This window comes from Falco punctatus (genome assembly GCF_963210335.1).
Source record: "Falco punctatus genome assembly, chromosome: 1".
NCBI classification, from domain to species: Eukaryota; Metazoa; Chordata; class Aves; order Falconiformes; family Falconidae; genus Falco; species Falco punctatus.
In genome coordinates, this window is record NC_137580.1 from 112,388,100 (window position 1) to 112,404,842 (window position 16,743).

At 42.4% G+C, this 16,743-nt stretch overlaps 2 protein-coding genes across 7 annotated transcripts in view; both read left to right on the forward strand.

Annotated features, from left to right (window-relative positions):
- The window catches only part of TNFAIP1 (TNF alpha induced protein 1), a 98,995-nt gene that overhangs the window by 55,514 nt on the left and 26,738 nt on the right, over nt 1-16,743 (forward strand). The window lies entirely within an intron of this gene.
- SGSM2 (small G protein signaling modulator 2) overlaps nt 1-16,743 on the forward strand; it is a 62,907-nt gene that overhangs the window by 39,230 nt on the left and 6,934 nt on the right. For 2 of the 6 annotated variants that reach the window (XM_080374185.1, XM_080374188.1), the window contains exons 8-18: nt 475-599; nt 1,615-1,682; nt 3,254-3,417; nt 3,944-4,073; nt 5,542-5,676; nt 9,077-9,227; nt 9,777-9,841; nt 10,300-10,445; nt 10,881-11,009; nt 14,981-15,163; nt 16,219-16,620. In XM_080374185.1, coding sequence (XP_080230311.1) covers nt 475-599; nt 1,615-1,682; nt 3,254-3,417; nt 3,944-4,073; nt 5,542-5,676; nt 9,077-9,227; nt 9,777-9,841; nt 10,300-10,445; nt 10,881-11,009; nt 14,981-15,163; nt 16,219-16,620 — 1,698 coding nt within the window. The remainder of the gene's footprint in view (nt 1-474; nt 600-1,614; nt 1,683-3,253; nt 3,418-3,943; nt 4,074-5,541; nt 5,677-9,076; nt 9,228-9,776; nt 9,842-10,299; nt 10,446-10,880; nt 11,010-14,980; nt 15,164-16,218; nt 16,621-16,743) is intronic. The other 4 variants (XM_080374187.1, XM_080374186.1, XM_080374189.1 and 1 more) reach the window with 4 other exon arrangements.

The following is a 16,743-nucleotide window of genomic DNA, read 5'->3' on the forward strand; positions in this document are numbered from 1 at the left end:
AACAAGACTGATTTAACTGAAGGGCTTCTGAATAGTACGTAAGTTGAGGTGTCAGACAGCCTGAGTTCTGTTCCTGTTTTGCCACAGACTAAGCAACTTTCCAAAGGTCCTGCAATGTGCTTGGATATAAGGCCTTTTCAAAAGGAAAACAAAAGCGTGCTTTTCCAGGTGTTCAGGAGAAAGCTGAGGTAGATTAAGACATGACAAATGCTTTCACTGCCTGACCAATGTGAACTGTGAAGTGGGCCTATAGGTAGGAACAAATGTACTGGACTGTATTTCATAAACCCAGTGACTGTACTGTGCTTTTCCCCCTCTTTCTGATAGCAGTACTTTTGGTCTTAAGGTTTCCCTCAGCAGTTCCTAGATAATACCCTGCTCTCGAACTTGTGGGGCATAGGAAGACTGGAGCATGACAATTACAGTTGTGCATTTGAGTCACCTAGACTGTCTGTTTGTTGCTTTTGTGAACAGAAAGATGACTTGGAGGCAATTCCTGGGTATCTGTCCCTTCATCAGTCAGCAGATAGTTTGACATTAAAATGGACTCCAAATCAGCTGATGAATGGAACCCTTGGAGACTCAGAGCTGGAGAAAAGGTAGTCATCGCATCCAGGAAAAGATCAGAAGCATTCACAGTGTTTATTTCTTGTATACTTGGCACAATGTCATAAGTGTAACAAGACTGATTTAACTGAAGGGCTTCTGAATAGTACATAAGTTGAGGTGTCAGACAGCCTGAGTTCTGTTCCTGTTTTGCCACAGACTAAGCAACTTTCCAAAGGTCCTGCAATGTGCTTGGATATGAGGCCTTTTCAAAAGGAAAACAAAAGCCTGCTTTTCCAGGTGTTCAGGAGAAAAGGCTCAATGCTGCCTTTCATCATTAAAATTCTAAGTGCCTCCCTTCCAAGGGTCACAAATCACTTAGCAAACATGGCTGATTTCCGCCTCAAAAAGAGAGACCTGCAATGTCAATTGTCTTTCGTTAGATCAGTTATTAATCTAATTTGGCATTCAGTAGAAAGACAGGTAAAGTCTTGAACCAGGCAGGTATGTCTCAAACGTTTAATCCACACCATTGTTTTCCTAAATTTTCATGTGTGTTCTTTAACAGAACATTAATGAAACCCTCTACCCTTACTGTTATTGCTAAACTCTGTGGAGGTTGTTCTCAGAAGGGTTTGGAGCCAATTTCAGTGTTTCATCTGCAAGCTTGAGCCCCAACGGATTTACATGCTGCTGCCCATAAATCACATGTGCAAGACAGAACTGAACCCAGCTGTCCTGAAACCCAGCTACAAGACCGTTACGGAGTCTGTGCCCCAGGCATTTTAATCTTAGCTAGAGCATTGTTGTAATCTGGTATGGAGCAGTGGGGAGGAAGGGGAGGTGAAGAGGGAAAGGGAAGTTGTGGAAAGGCTGGTGCCAGATATATCCACTGTGGACAGCTAGCTCCTTTGCCTTTTACTTGACTATGAATTCACATGAATTGACCAGATTTAACAAGCAGTTATTAACTTAGCAGAGTCTCTTTATTGGGTACTTGGAACTGCAAGCACTTGTGAAATATGGAAATAAAAATAACGTTTCCTGCACTTTTTCCTTCCGTACTAGTGTTTACTGGGACTACGCATTAATAGTACCACTCAGCCAGATTGTCTGCATTCACTGCCATCAGCAACGTAAGCATAAACCTTCTTCTCACGGGGGCATTCCCAAAGCCCCTTTCTGCCAGGTGAATGTTAATGCTGCCAATGCTGCTGCCATTTTATGTGGTGCCTGTTAGGGTTTATTGCAAAAGGAGGCACGCTGTATTTCTTCTTCTGATTTTGTCACTGAAAGGCCTGGTAAGAACTCTGCCTAACACTCCTCCAGTTTCCAGTTGCTTTCTGTGTTCTTTGTTTTTCCTGTGTGCTGTTTTTTCTGAGCATCTGTGCAGAACAGCACTTACAGGGAACTGTCAGCAGCAGGTATGAAACATAGAAGCTTTGGCTTTATAAGCATGGGTCTTCACCCACTGACCATTACAAAAAAGGAGAGGGAGGAAAAAAAAGCAGGTCTGCCAGCCATGTCTATAGTGAGATCATCAACCTGTAGAAAGGGAGTGCATGTACTCAGAGCCACCCTCTGTCACCCTCTTGCCATCCAGTTCTCAGTAGCCCTTTCTGCTCAACGTAGGGTGAGGAACTGGGAACAAAATGTCTTTCCCACTGCTTTCCTTAGCACAAGCCTTAAGTCACAGAGCAAAGACAAAGAACATTTAGAAATTTTATTTGGAGTCTCATTTGAGTTACAGTTGGACTAAAGGATCTTTTGAACTAAGAACGTGTTTTAGAAGACAGTTTATATACATTGCTTTAAAATACGTAAGCAGGAGAGCCACTTGAATGATTGCTTTTCCTCCCTTAGTGTCATTAATGCTTCTGAGTAGTTATGGACATATGGGGATGAGTGTTAAAATCTAGAATCTTAGCTGGTAGAGGCTGACAATTTCAATGCTAATTCAGGTCCGTTTGCCTCCCTTCAGTTAGCCTCCCCAGGACACTTTGTGCCTGTCCAGTATTTCACTGACTGGTTGGATGCATCACCAGTCTGCTTTGAGGCAGTTCCTTAGGAAAAGGGGAATTAAATGACAGATGTGAAACGCGACAGCGTTTGTTCTTCACTGAGAAAGCTGTTTCAGTATCAGGAGCCTTTACCCAGGTGGCTCCAGATGCCTTATTCATTCAGTTTTGGAAAAGGAAATTAAAAACCTAATTCACTTCTATTCTTCTGAAAGTTGTAAAAGATGCTGATGATTATGCTTAAGAGAGTATCCAGAGCCCAGGATGATTTTCCTTATTTGCGGTAAATTTCTAGGGACAGTGAAGGTAGATGAGAAAAATTTCTAATAGGGAATGTGACTTGCTAATCTGCACAAGAATAAAGCTGACAGCCTCTGGCCATATCCATTAGGTTGTTTCCATTCAAAATTTTGTGTGCTTTGTCAAATTATGTCATACACCAGAGACTTCGTTTACTTCTTTATTATATTGGGTTCAGAATCACTTTAAATGTTTCTGCATGAGGCCTGTCGTAGTTTGCTTGTATTCTTTAGGACTAAAGGACTGAAATCATCCATCCTTAGATTGTACTGTGACTTACAGAGGTTTATTTATCTACTTGGGCATGATCACAAATAAAATCTACTTAGAAGAGAAAAAAATAGAGGTTCTGATGTAACAGTGTGGACTCCCCTTGTCCTTCTTTGCAGCAGAAAGCAGATGGACATTAGTCTTGGTGAGTCAGGATGGAACTCAGAGACCTCCACTGCACTTCCCCCAAGGAGGTCACCTCCTTGCATTTCTTTCCTGCCTGGAAAATGGCCTTCTGCCTCGTGGCCAGCTGGAACCACCACTTTGGTCGCAACAGGGCAAGGTACTGCCTTTTCTGAGAGCTACTTGTAGTAGGTAGGGCTGGTCTTAAATGTCTTTGTTCAACCAGCATCCAGCTCCACAGATTTTGGGCATTGATTTCCAGTTGCTTTATAGTAAAGTGGGAGGCAAAATAACTCTGTTTAGTCCAATTTGATTCTTATACAGATAGTCTATAAAAACTGTGCATACCTTTATTACCTGATTGAGCAATGAACTGGAATCTGCTATTGTATCAAAATATGAAACCAAATGTTAGGGACTGAGACTCAAATGGACTGGGATGTACTTGCTGTCAGAGGCTTGGATTATTGAAGAAGCTGGTGCCCAACTCCCATGGATTACAAGAAAAAGCTATGTTTTAAGTACCCCTAAACCACCATATGATTCTCTTGTTTTCTCCCTCACCTCCTCCTAACATTGAAAGTTTTTAGTTTTAAGATGCAAGATGTCAAATGTCTGAAGTACTTAGTTTGTTGTGCTCTGTTAGTCATTTATAGTTGAATGTATGGAATCATTATTTTCTCTAGGGTAAGGTATTTCCAAAGCTTCGAAAACGAAACAGCAACAAATCAGTGGACCTAGAGGAAATGCCCGCTGAAGACACTTCTATAGACTATGTGTTCAGAATTATCTATCCAGGACACAAGCATGATAACAGTAAGTGCCTTTGTTCTGCTTTGTTTAAAAAACAAAAACAAAAACAAAAAACCCTAAACAAAACAAAAACCCAAGAAAACCGTGAAGTAACATCCTGGGAAGTAACTGAAGGTAACAGACAAGCCAGGTTTGGTGTTTTTTTGTTTGGTTCTTTTTTTTTTTTTTTTTTTGGGGGGGGGGGGGGTATACCTATCACCAAATTTTGCTGTATGATAACTGTGATCAACAGGTACAGCTTACTGTAGGTTTCCTTAATGCAGTGAAACTTGTTATCTTAGCAGCAATGGAGTTGAGGTGGGGAATCTTGTTTATATTTACTCTGTGTTTTGCAGAGTAAGTTTTCAAAATACTCCCCTGGGCTTGCAAACTGAGACTAAAAGCAAGAAGATTGGTTGACTAGCCAAGAGCAGTTTTGCTCCCAAAGTGAGGATATTTTTATTGGCCACAATGCTTGCTCATAATGTTGCTATTAGAAAAAGAAAAAAAAAATCGTAACTTTTAAAGTACCCCAAGAACTCCCTTGGCTAAGTTTTCCTGGCTTGGAACAAGAACTTAACAATGGATAAATAGAGGTCCTTCCAAGGAAACTAAATTAATTCCTGAGCACCAAACCACCTCATGTCATCAGTGAATACAAATTCCTTACATGCAAGAAGGCATTTGAGCTAGTTCTCAAACAGCATGTTCGGTTTTATTCCCCTTGGCAAAGAAGCAAGAATTTCCCAGGAAGATCAGACCCTAAAGTTTGCAGGGGATTTGGATTTACTGCTCATATTGGGACTTACTGCAGCTGAAAAAGCAGAAATCTCAACTGAACCCTCCTTACCCCAGGGGACTGAACCACAGTGGTGGCCATGCTTTATTAGGGCTTCTGGATTTGCACTGGTAAGTTCATGCACACACCAGCAAAAGCATGTTCTGCCTTTGCCTGAATCAAGCGGACTGCAGATTCTGTGGGCTCATTCAGCACAGACCTGCCTGTTGAGCGCCAGGCAGAGCGAGCTGGCTCCTGCCTCAGCCTTCCTTAGGAGGAGGCCTGTGTCTTGCATGTAAGCAGAATGCTTGCTGTCCAGATGCATCTGGCACAGCTCTCAAGAGTGGAAAAGAGGCCACAACATTAATAAGGGCATGGTGAAGGAGAGAATCTAGTTGGAACCCAGAATTCCCATGGAGTTTTGCTAAAAAGCATACTCACCTACTGCAGGCTGGCACTGGGACCTTTCTCTGTTGCCATGATGTGACACATGTGCTCTGGGAACACAGCCTTTGCACAATCAAGAGCTGGCCTGTGGTTGGTGGAGCATGCTTTTTTTCTGTACAAAACTCATTTTTCATACCTGTTTACAGGAGCTTTTGCCTTCGAGAAGAGGGCAGGATTCAAGTCCTTTGTCTTTGCTGAACTTTGAGCTTTCCCGCAGAATCAAGTTCTCTCTTCTTACGCTCCTCTTTCACTATTTTCTTTGAGCAGTAACTATTAACTACCACCACTTAGCTGCCAGCCGCTCTACCTCTGTTGACGATGATGAGGAGGAGGAAGATAAGCTACACGCAATGCTATCAATGATCTGCTCTCGGAACCTCACAGCTCCTAATAGGATGAAAGGTTTTTATCCTCCTCCCTCTGTGTCCCAGAGCTCTATTGCAGCTCGTTCCACTGATGCATACAACAGTGTTGGCATTATTACAGGGAAAAACATTTCATTCACACCGTGAATCTGGAGATTATGTTGACTGTGCAGAGGGGCTGTATACATATGCTCACAACCTATGGGAAGTGGAAGCAACAGCATCTTCCCTCTCCTTTAGGCTTGTGTGCTGCTGAACAGACAAACCTACTCTCCTTCCAGAGGCTTCCTGCCCCACCTTCATACAAGCTGTCATCACAAGAGGAGGGAGTGTAACAGGTCTTTGTGTTCTCTCTCTGTGAGTTGGCCGTGCACAGTGTTAACAGACTGGGAAGGCAGCCTTGTGTAGGAAGGATCAGAGTTGAACCATTACAGCAAGAGCAGTGGTGTGCTGGACAAAGTCAGAAACAGAATGTGCCTGTGTAGACAGAATAGGGTAGAAGTGTAGCAAGTTACTGTTTAGCCCAGGGATGGTTCAAGCATACATGCTCCCACACTTCAGATACCTCTACAGGGTAGCAGAAGTGTGCAGAGAAGATTGTACGGATGCAATACCTTTCTGTGGTCAGGTGCTTTCATTCCACTTCTTGCAGGCTAGGTGGGTTTCAGATGAGCAGCTGCCAGACTCTCCACCTTCCAAAAATTTGTCACCCAATTCTTTTCCTAAAGCAATTCAGAACAGATGTGTTAAGTTGGGGTCCTCAAAGAAGTGTATTAGCAAGCATTCAGGATCTAGTAGCGTAGTTCTGCAGGCTGAGAAGTTTTCCTTCCCCAAAGGAGGAAGCTGAATGGTGTACAAAATAATCCATTCCCCACGCAAAACCCTCCCTGCACAGCTTGGATTTTAAGGATTGCACTTGCTCAGAAGACGGTCAGATGTTGTCAGGGCATCTCCACTGGTTCATGTGAAATCTCTCTCTGCTCTAGGCTTACCAGTTACTGCACAGCTTTGATACTGCCATACTTTTGGTCTTGATACCGCTTGAGTGCATGTGCCAAATCTGGCATGCTCCTGTTAAAATCAAAACAACAGCCTCCGCCTCTTCCTAATAACTGGTGTGTATCAGCAAGATCAGAATCTTCTCTGTTATCAGGCTGTAAAATAGCTGTCAAAAGTTTGACATCTGCAGAGGAAGCAGGAAAGCGAAGCAACTGCTTGCAAGTTTGGGTGTCTGTATTTTTCATTCATGACGTTACCACGAACATACTTTTTCTGGTATTTCTGTTTCCTAATTAAAACACGATGTATCTTGACTCCAGATAAGTTACTCATACCTTTAAAGAGCAGAGCAATGATTTTGGTTCCAAATGGGTGTTAGTCCTGGTCTGGTGGGACTGACTGTAGGAGACAATAATTGCCCTGTGTCTCTCTTAGCGCTTGAGTTCTGTTTGGATAGGTTATGAACATGTGTTCAATGAGATCCTCCTCATTACTTGTAGGCTGCCCACACCCTTATAGCAAGGTAGTAGCCACTAGAAACTGATAAAGCCCAGTCCAAGTTAATAGAATTCTTGGAAGGTATGCATGGAAAGAAACTCCAGAAATACAGCATTCCTCTGGAAAAAATACACTGTTTCAGGAAGTTTCTGTGTGTTTTAACTGATTATGTCTGGATGTGGGTGATAATAGAAAGCAAGAAGGTCTAACATTGCCACATACTCACGGTAAGAGGCTAATGCTGTGATCTAAAGCATTAGAAACCCGATTTAGTCTTTAGTCAGATGATGGAAATTTTAAGTTATTCCACTAGAATGGCTGTCAGGTGTCTGCACTTGATTATTTAATCTTGAAGATAATGGTAGAGTTAGGAATTGGTCTGCTGTTTGAGCAGCAATTCTTGCTGAACTAGATTGGATTGGCTGTTGTCTCTCCAGCAGCATCCCTTTTAAATAATGACAACACTGTTGTAGCAGGTTTGCTAGACATTTGCTTTTACGTTTTGCAACATGCTCGACTTTTGCATGTAGCTTAAGTTACAGATAACACCACCACAATTAAATAAAAGATGCTGTTCACTCTAATTCTTCACTAATTCATGTACCTTTCATCTAAATCTTTAGGTCCTGTGGGGTTCTTTCCTTGTTTCTCTAAAAAATAAAATAAATTAAAACTGAAAAACCCACTTTTCTTGTCTGTAGAGGGGAGGCAAACAGTAACAATCTAGAATTGTTTGTCCAGTGGTTTTCATTTGAACCCAATAAGAAGCTGCAATAAATACTGGGTCATTCAGCTCCTTCCTGAAGAATTAAGGTGAAGAGCATTTTTGCATCACACTTTGTTTTGTGAAATGAAATACACATGACTGCTTCCGCATGAGCCTGTGCTTTTTCTGTTAACAAATGTTTTTATTCCACTCCTTCCTCACCTATGCCCACTTTCTAATAGGCACTACTAAAATGCTTTATGCTGCCTTGATTTAAAATGCATGAGATGGTTTGGAATTGCCCCTACCATTACCCAACAAATGTATGTTTTAAAAGCACGGCCCAGGGGACTGGATTTTGCTTACCAATGTTAATTTAGTGACATACAGTATTATGGCATTTGCCTTAATTTTAATCATGGGTGAGCTGAAAGGCCAGTTATTTATTATAAAACAAAAAAAACTACAAGCTCAAATGCCAGCTGGGAAAGTTGAAGAGCAAAGCCAAACTTTCTGCAGGCAACTGGTGATTTTTTGGGGGTGCCTTCCTGAAGCTGGTTAAAAACGCAAATAGATTTGGTGGAGCGGGGATGACTCAAGCAGCCACACCGTACTGTTGGATCACATTTTCCTGCAGAGTATCCTACTTCTATGGACATAGTATTGACAGTAGTAGGACTTGAACTATCCTTCTGCGCTAAATGCTTTAGGATCTAGTTCTGAGGGGGAAAGAAACATCATCTGAAAATAACTGAATCAGTGTGTCTTAATGTCTTTTATGCTCAAACTTTCACTCTTGCTGAACTAGTAGTTATGTGGCTCGTTCCAGGAACTGCAAAATGAAATTCTGAGACCTGAATTAAATAGAAGGTTAGGTTAGGTGATCTCTTCTGGCCATAAATAACGTTACCATAGTATTACACAAGAACCAGTGTCGTTGCTACTGCAGCACCCTTTTCTCTGTTCTCTTGAAACATGAATGGGGATGTGCATGGGCAAGAAAAGGGGAAATGGTGAAGGGATTTTACTTCATGGGAACTGACTGTGCACAGCATGCAGCTGGTTTAGATGTGCCTGGAGCAGTATTTCTGAGGATGGTGCTCTCCCCTTTTTGGAATCAAGGTTCAGAGCCTGCTGAGAAGTAAAGCATGAAGCCATCAGGATGCACAGAAGGAAGAGGGGGAAAGAAGAAAAAAGGTTGATGACCTGCTGTTTTGTTTGGTTTTGTCTCTAGACACCAGTGAAATGATAGAGATGCAAGGCTTTGGGGCAAACTTGCTTTCGTGGCAGCTGGAGCACTGCAGCCAAGGATCCTCATGTGTCTCCTGTTCAACAGGCAGCACTCCCTATGATATACCCAGCTGTTGCAACTGCATCCATGACCGGTAAGCAAGTGGTGCGGAGAGCTTACCTGGGAGACTTTGTGCATACCACAGCTAAAAGCAGAAAAATTTGTTGATTGCAGCACCAGTGACAGTAACAATTTTCAAGTAGTTCTACCAGAATAAGATGGAGTTAGACAGCAAGAAATTTAGTTTATTAAAACTAACCTATTAAACTACGCAAATCACATTCTGATAGAGAAATTGCATCTAGTTCTTTTGTCTGGTGTAATATAATTCAGCTCTGGAAGTGTTTTCTTTAACAAGTCATTAACAATTACAGTGAAGGGCAACAATTCATTTAATTTGACAAGGACCTTTACGATGTACCCGCAGCAGTGGTAGCTAGATGTGCCTGGTGAATCTGTTTGTGGCCAAAATGCTGGTGGGGAAAATGCTTTAAAAAGTGTAATTTGTCATTATTGTCCTTTAGCTAAATAAATCTTGGTACAGAGAAAGACTTGCTACGTGTAGGTCATAGGGATCAGCATAAAATTCACGATGATCTCTGTCCTTCTGACCTATCGTGTTCCTGTTACGGTGTCTCCACAGAACTCCATTAAAGATGTTGTGTGAAAGCATGAAGAAGCAGATAGTTTCCAGAGCCTTTTATGGATGTAAGTGAAGCTTCTTATGTCCAACCCTTGTGCTACCCGTATGCTTACCTTAAAAATAATAAAAAAAGACATTTTAGAAAGCAGTTTAAATGCAAAGTTATTGTTGAGTCAGATCACCTCAGGGCAGCAGAGTGGAAGTGACTCAAGTGTCATAGCTTCATAATTCCATTATTTGTGGGTTTTGCAAATAGCAGTGGGAGAACTAATACTTAGTGAAGACAGAATGCAGTTTTATATTGCAGTGTGATATTCTATTTGGATTTTACTCGTCTGTGTAAGGTTTATTTAATCTTTGGCTCTGTTGCAATTCTTCGTTCTTATATAGTACTATGCAATATTAGTTCATATGGTACTATTAGTGGCAGGTTTAAAACGTCACAGCTTCATCTTCAAAAAGGAGCTGCTGATACTAGGCTTATTGCTCATTTATAGAAGTTTACCTCCCACCCCAACCACAGGGCTTGCCTACTGCCGCCATTTGTCAACAGTGCGAACTCATCTGTCTGCCCTCGTGAACCACACTATTATCCCACCTGACAAACCGTCCAGTGCTGCAGGAGGCCTGACTAAAGAGGTCTGGAGCAAGTATCAGAAGGACAAGAAGGTAAGTACCAGGATACCTTTATGATCATTACACTGGCTCCCATACACTGCTGCGTTGGGTGTGGTACCCCTTAGAATGGACCCCAGGAAGTATTAAAGGTGTCTTCTACCCTTCACAGGATCACTTTTTTTCCTAGTGAGAGTGAGTCGGTTCTTAGAATCTCTTTTATCTTTTGCTTCTCTGATGATGGCAAAGATATCGATTAACATCAAAGCAACTGATCTCGTGATGACTCTATTCTATTAAGGAGGCATGACAACCTGTATTAGACTGGATTTGAGCTAGGGCCCTAAAGGCTTGAATCAAGTTGTAAAATCTATTTAGTGCGGTGCATGTAGTTCACTGTCTTTATACTTGGTATTAATCATATATGAGCATGCCTGAAGAAAATAAATATGTATTACCTTCAATGCCTGTTTCTCCTGACTGCTGTAGAATTACAGGGAACTGGAATTACTAAGAAGAGTTTACTACGGTGGCGTACAGCATGAGATTCGAAAGGAAGTGTGGCCATTCTTGTTAGGTCACTATAAATTTGGCATGGCCAAAAAGGAAATGGACCAGGTAAGCAAAGCTTTCTGGAGATTTGAATTATGTTAGCAGAATAGGTTTTGTTTTCTGAATAGCAAGTGTTAGACTTTATTATTGTTTAATATTCTGAAGGAAAAAATGCTACTGAAAACCTGAGTGACGCATGTTAATAGAGGGATTATGATATCATGTCTGAAAATCACTAAAAGGAGCTCCTTATTGAAGTCAGGAAACCTGTATTCAGCCTCTGCCTGTGACTTGCACTTGCCCTTAACAAATGCTGTTTTCACAAATTTGTCACTTACAAAATGGGGAGGTACTGACATTTGAATAGTAATTTGAGTCATCCCTCTTTCATACGGTGTGTTAGCTGAATTATACTTCAAAATGCTCTTGGAAATTACTTTATCGACATGATACTGCATCTGCATGTGTGGACTTCTGTTGGAGCTGTGAACAGCCCAGATGTACCTTCTGAAGCATGCTTAGAGTTACCATCTAGAGGCTAAAAATACCCAGAGGGAGGTTTGGTTTGTGAGTTCATTATGCTTTTGCTAGACTTAAATAAGATGTGCCTCTGTAAAACACAAGGTATGATTTCAGATGAGACATTATTCCTTTTAATATCTCCCATGCTGCTGCTAACATTGATCAGTGAATAATTGCCTAGGTTGTGTCACAGCCTTATTTCGCAGTCTGGAACTTGGCATTAAGTATATAATTTCCATTAATGAAACCACAATTTGCCCACCTCTTTGTTACGCTATCTCCCTTTGCTGATCTGTTTCTAGCAATATCAACTTTTTACTTTGCTGAGTGTTCTCATTTGTTGTAATTACTAGGCAAGTGCCTTGATAATACACCAGGCTGGTAACAAACACAGAGCTAGGCAAAGCAGCAGGCAGTCCTGCCTTCACTCAGCTACGGTTACTGAACAGAAACTGGATGTGGTCCTGAGCCAAAGTGCTGAGAAAGATACAGCAATACTCCAGTTCCTTACTCCTGTACGCTTTCTGTAAGCATCTGCTAGGCTACACTAGCCTTTATCCGATCCAGTGTAGCTGCTGTTATGAATGCTTGTGGCATTTTTATTGCAGCATGGAGCCAAAGCTAATATATTGCCCTCAGGTGATGAGTAACAGGCATCTTCGGTAATAGTCCATACCTACATACATACAGTAATGCAGCTGTAGAGCTGATTCATGGGCAAAGCAAGAATTTAAGTGTAGGCCTCCTGTGATGAGCAGATTGGGTAGTGCCACTGTTGTAAAGATCTCCTGCAGTCGCTTGGGCTCAAATGCAGCGGGAGCACCGGTCTGCCATGACAAACCCCAGCACTGCTGCTAGTCTTACTCCTTGACTGTTGAGGAAAGGGATGTTCTCCGTCATGGAGCCATAGGACTACAGTAGGAGTCTGCCCTACGGGCAAGGTCTGGATTTGTACCTTGGTAAAAGCATTGCTTTTAGCTGACGTGAAGAATCACCCAAACTGTCTAGAACAGTAACGAGGTTTGCCTGGAATATAATTAACACATTCATCTGCTTTTCTGTTAGTGTTATTATCAGGGATGTAGCACTCGTGCAGTAGCTGATCTTGTTCTGGATTAAATGGATAAGGAGTGGTTTATATATCAAAATATTTGGCATTTGCATAACTCCCAACAGTTACATTCCAAGGGATAGTTTATATCCCTGTGAGAACCTGCAGATCAGAAGGGCGGCCTGACCTAGAGCCTTGCAATGGAAAAAATGGCTATCTTTCAAACAGTGGGCACTTTATAAGCAGCATTCTTCTTACTAAAAATTGCTACAGCAATTCACCTTCTTTTTCCTTGCATTAATCTTTACAAACCAGTTCTGAACACAGATGGAAAAATATACCCCTTACTGTTCAAACTGGGTCACAATCCAGATTCTTCGTTCTGAATCCAGTCATCTTTGTAGGTATTTACACTTAGATTTTCCAGCTATAGTGTGTACATCAAGAATGTTCTGCTGAGCGCTGCTGAGGTGAATTCCTGCCCTCCCACAACATCAGCATCAGAAGACAAAGCACCTCAGAAACCACCAAGGGCTGTAAGTCCTGTGGGTTGTCTTATCTCATGAAGGGCCAGGCAAACTGCCTCAAAAGAGAAGCAAATCCAGATATCCAGCTAGGCTGTCCTGCTGGAACATACGTCTGTTCTACAAGGGGTCTTGTTCAGTCACACCTTTTTTGCATACAGCACAAGTTTAACAGAGAAGTCCTTTCAGAGCACCACGTGGTTCCTTAATTCGTACTGTCTTGGTGAAAAAGGAAGGGCCCTTCCAAACACTCTTACGAATTTGGCGCAGAGCTTCAGCAGCAGTGATCTGGCTAAACTGTAATGCTTCCAGATGCAGTGTGAATTTATTACATTTGCATTTGGCGCTCCATTCATTATTCTTTATTGTTTGTTTGGGTTTTAAGCTCAAATTTTCAAGAAATACAGGATATCAGAGGTTTCTTACACATATTGCATTTTGCTGTCTCTGTTCTCCACAGGTATATGAACCATCAGATTTATGATCCTTGTGTAGAAATAGAAGGCGTGTCTGGAACTAAACAAAGGACTCGGTTACTTAAGTTTTTAGAGTGGGAGATCTGGAGCCACGACTCATGCATTCTAGTCCCAGCTTCAAAGGTCACGTGCATATATACAGCTAGAACAGAAAGATTTGGCAAGGAGAAAGAAATACTCGAATCCATTTGTACAATAGGAATTACAGTAAACTCCTAAAGATATGTTGCAAGGTATAAAAGGTCTGATCTGCAGAATGTAGGCTCCTGTAGGATTATTTTTTTTACCCTGAGCTTGTACCATGCTAACACAGGTGTGCTCCAAACCTTAGCTGGAATTCTAACGAGCTGCTCAACACCAATAGTAAATAACAGTAATAACTGACTCCTCAAAGAAATGTGCTGTTGGAGTCTAAAGCTTACCATTGAATATCAGTCTATTACATTAATGACATGAAAACTCATAACATTTGCACACATAGGAAACTTATTGTGTCCTTAACTGAAGTCATGGCAGGTGATTTATCATCTTTGCCTTCTGATGGTATTTTTGCAGTTATCCATCGGTATCTGGGGCGCTCCCAAACATGGCTGTCCTCCAACGTTCCACTAACGGTTGTGTTTTATGATTTATGACTCGACAGCTACCTCAAGTGACAAATAGCCTGCAGCTCTTAGCATGAATGCTCTGGTAGCAACTCCAGCCAGCAGAGTCCAGAGCCTGAAGCCAACTCACAATTGCGGTTTCTCTTATGCTCTTGACAAGTGACAGAGCAGTAAAATTACTACGTGTCCTTTAAGAGCTCAAGGGGGTTGTGTCTGTCTGTCTGTCTGTCAACAGAGGAAGCCAGCAGTGGCACAAATCTGTTTTATTACTATGGGAACCAGAGTGGTTGGATCTGGCCACGCAGGGTGCAGCCACAAGGGTGGGCTGTGTGAGCTGGGATTTCAGCTGTTCAGGAGTCTCTTCCAGCATCTGACTCTGTACGGGCTGATGCCTACAAACCTGGAAGTCTGTGCAAGGGCTGTGCTAAGAGTGGGAATAGAGAGGGGGTTGCAAAGGAGGTGTAATGAAATTAGGAATACTCCTGTTAGAGACAGCAATTGCTCCATCAGATTGTGTCAGAGTTCTACATGAGGTTTCACGTGAAAGACAGTGACTTCTTTCATTCTTTACTGAACAATGTTGAAACGCTGTTGATGGCATATACACATGCTTACATGAATCTTCTCTGGCACCTATAGCAATAATTTGTTCCCTGCGGTAAATATGCAGTATCTGACTGCTTCGGTCATTGCGCTTTCCACTCACGGTGATGTGCGCTGTAGCAAGAGGGCTTTGGGATCCTTCAGGCTTTCAGTTTGATATGTTACACTTGCTTTAGACCTCTCCCTCTTGACTTCCACTCACTGTTAATGCTTTCTTTCAAGGAAGACCAGTATTTCAGGGTCTGTCTGTCTGCAGGTGGATGAAGACATTGCTCTCCGGTATCAGAAGGTCATGGCTGAGTGGAAAGCCTGTGAGGTCATTGTAAAGCAGCGAGAGAAAGAATCACATTCTGCCACGCTGGCAAAGTTTTCATCGGGCAGCAGCATTGACAGCCACGTCCAGCGACTGATTCACAGGGACTCCACCATCAGCAACGATGTAGGTACTCCCTTCCTGTTCACCCTTATGACCCAGGCAGTGCAGGAGGCTTGGCATTTGCAGAGGCACAGGCCAGGGAAGCAGAGACTTGGGTTAGCACTAAGTTACCATCAGTCTGGAGCTGCTTGAATCTTGTACAGAATTTGAAGCTGTAGTGCCTCCATAATAGAGCTAAGAGCAGGTCTGTATTCTGGGGTAAGGCGTAGCTGTTCCGAAGCAGGAACAGCCTAAGGGCCTTTGAGGTTCACCTACTATAGGTGAGAGAAAAAGATCCCTCTTATTAAAGCACGTTTTTGATTCTGTCATGTCCTTGATTGACAGGTTGAGTGTGATTTTATTTTGGGAGAGGGGACCTTTGTCGGTCTAAGGTAAGATGCTAAGCAGTAGAGCGGCAGACTGAATTAATCTCTCTGGAACTTGAATAACCGAGAAAGGGGTTTCTTTTCACATTGTTGCACAGGAGAGCTGGCATGGGTGTGCCAAAAGCGTCTCTGGGCATCCATTCTTATGCAGACTTCAAAGAGCTAACTGATCTCAGTAAGGCAAGGGAGAAGAGAACTTGAAATAGTTCAACAGAGTTTTTTAGCAAGAGAAGAGGTAAAGTGGTTGCATGGTGAAAAGGATTTGAAAGCCAGTTTTGACTTCAAACAGCAGCAGCTGAACCAGATTGTCAGAGGCCTGATATATGCTGGTCATCTTTGAAGATAACATGGCAATGACCAGATGTTGTTAGTCTTGGTGTTGCAGGTAGGGAAGCTTCACTGCTTTCCAAGATATTTGTAATTGAAGATTGTGAAAGTGAGAGAAGTCTCATAGGAGATGGATATGAGATCATCAAGTGGTATTATTTTTAGATTTACAGTCTCAGTATAAAGACTGAGTGAGGAGCTCTCAACTATTAGCATGCAGGGAAGCTCTATTAATCAGTGATCTTGTTCACTGAAGTAATATAATCATTTCTCCCTCGTGGCAGGACGTTTGTTTGCTGCATTAATGTTTCTTCCTTCTCTATTCTCCCATTTCATCCAAATCTTCTCTCCCCTGCCCACACCCAGGTCTTTATATCTGTAGACGAAGCTGACTCAGCGGAGCGGGACTCAAAAGGTCGGGATGATCCCAGTTTCACTGTGGTGTCGGCTGACACGCCAGCAGCAGCAGCTGCTGTAGAGCGACAGTCTGTGGAGTTTGACTCCCCCGACTCTGGGCTGCCATCCTCGAGGAACTACTCTGTGGCCTCAGGTATCCTGTCCAGTATCGATGATGGGCAGAGCGTCTCCTTTGAAGACGGGGCTGAAGAAGAAGCTAGCACTGACTTGGAAAGGACTGATCCAGACATACCACGTATGCAGAAAGCCAAGCCAGTTGTACAGTCTCAGGATTCTGTATCAGAAGAGCAGCTGTGTTCCCAGGTGGATTATTTAATGGATGTTGCTTCTGTCTGCGCTGCATCCTACACAGTAGGTTGCAACATTAAGTACCATCAACTCTGCACAGCGTTGTTTTTCTAGCAGACTTGTACTTTTTCAGATAGGATTTAATGAGAGATAATACCAAGCTACAACTACAGGTAGTGGGACAGT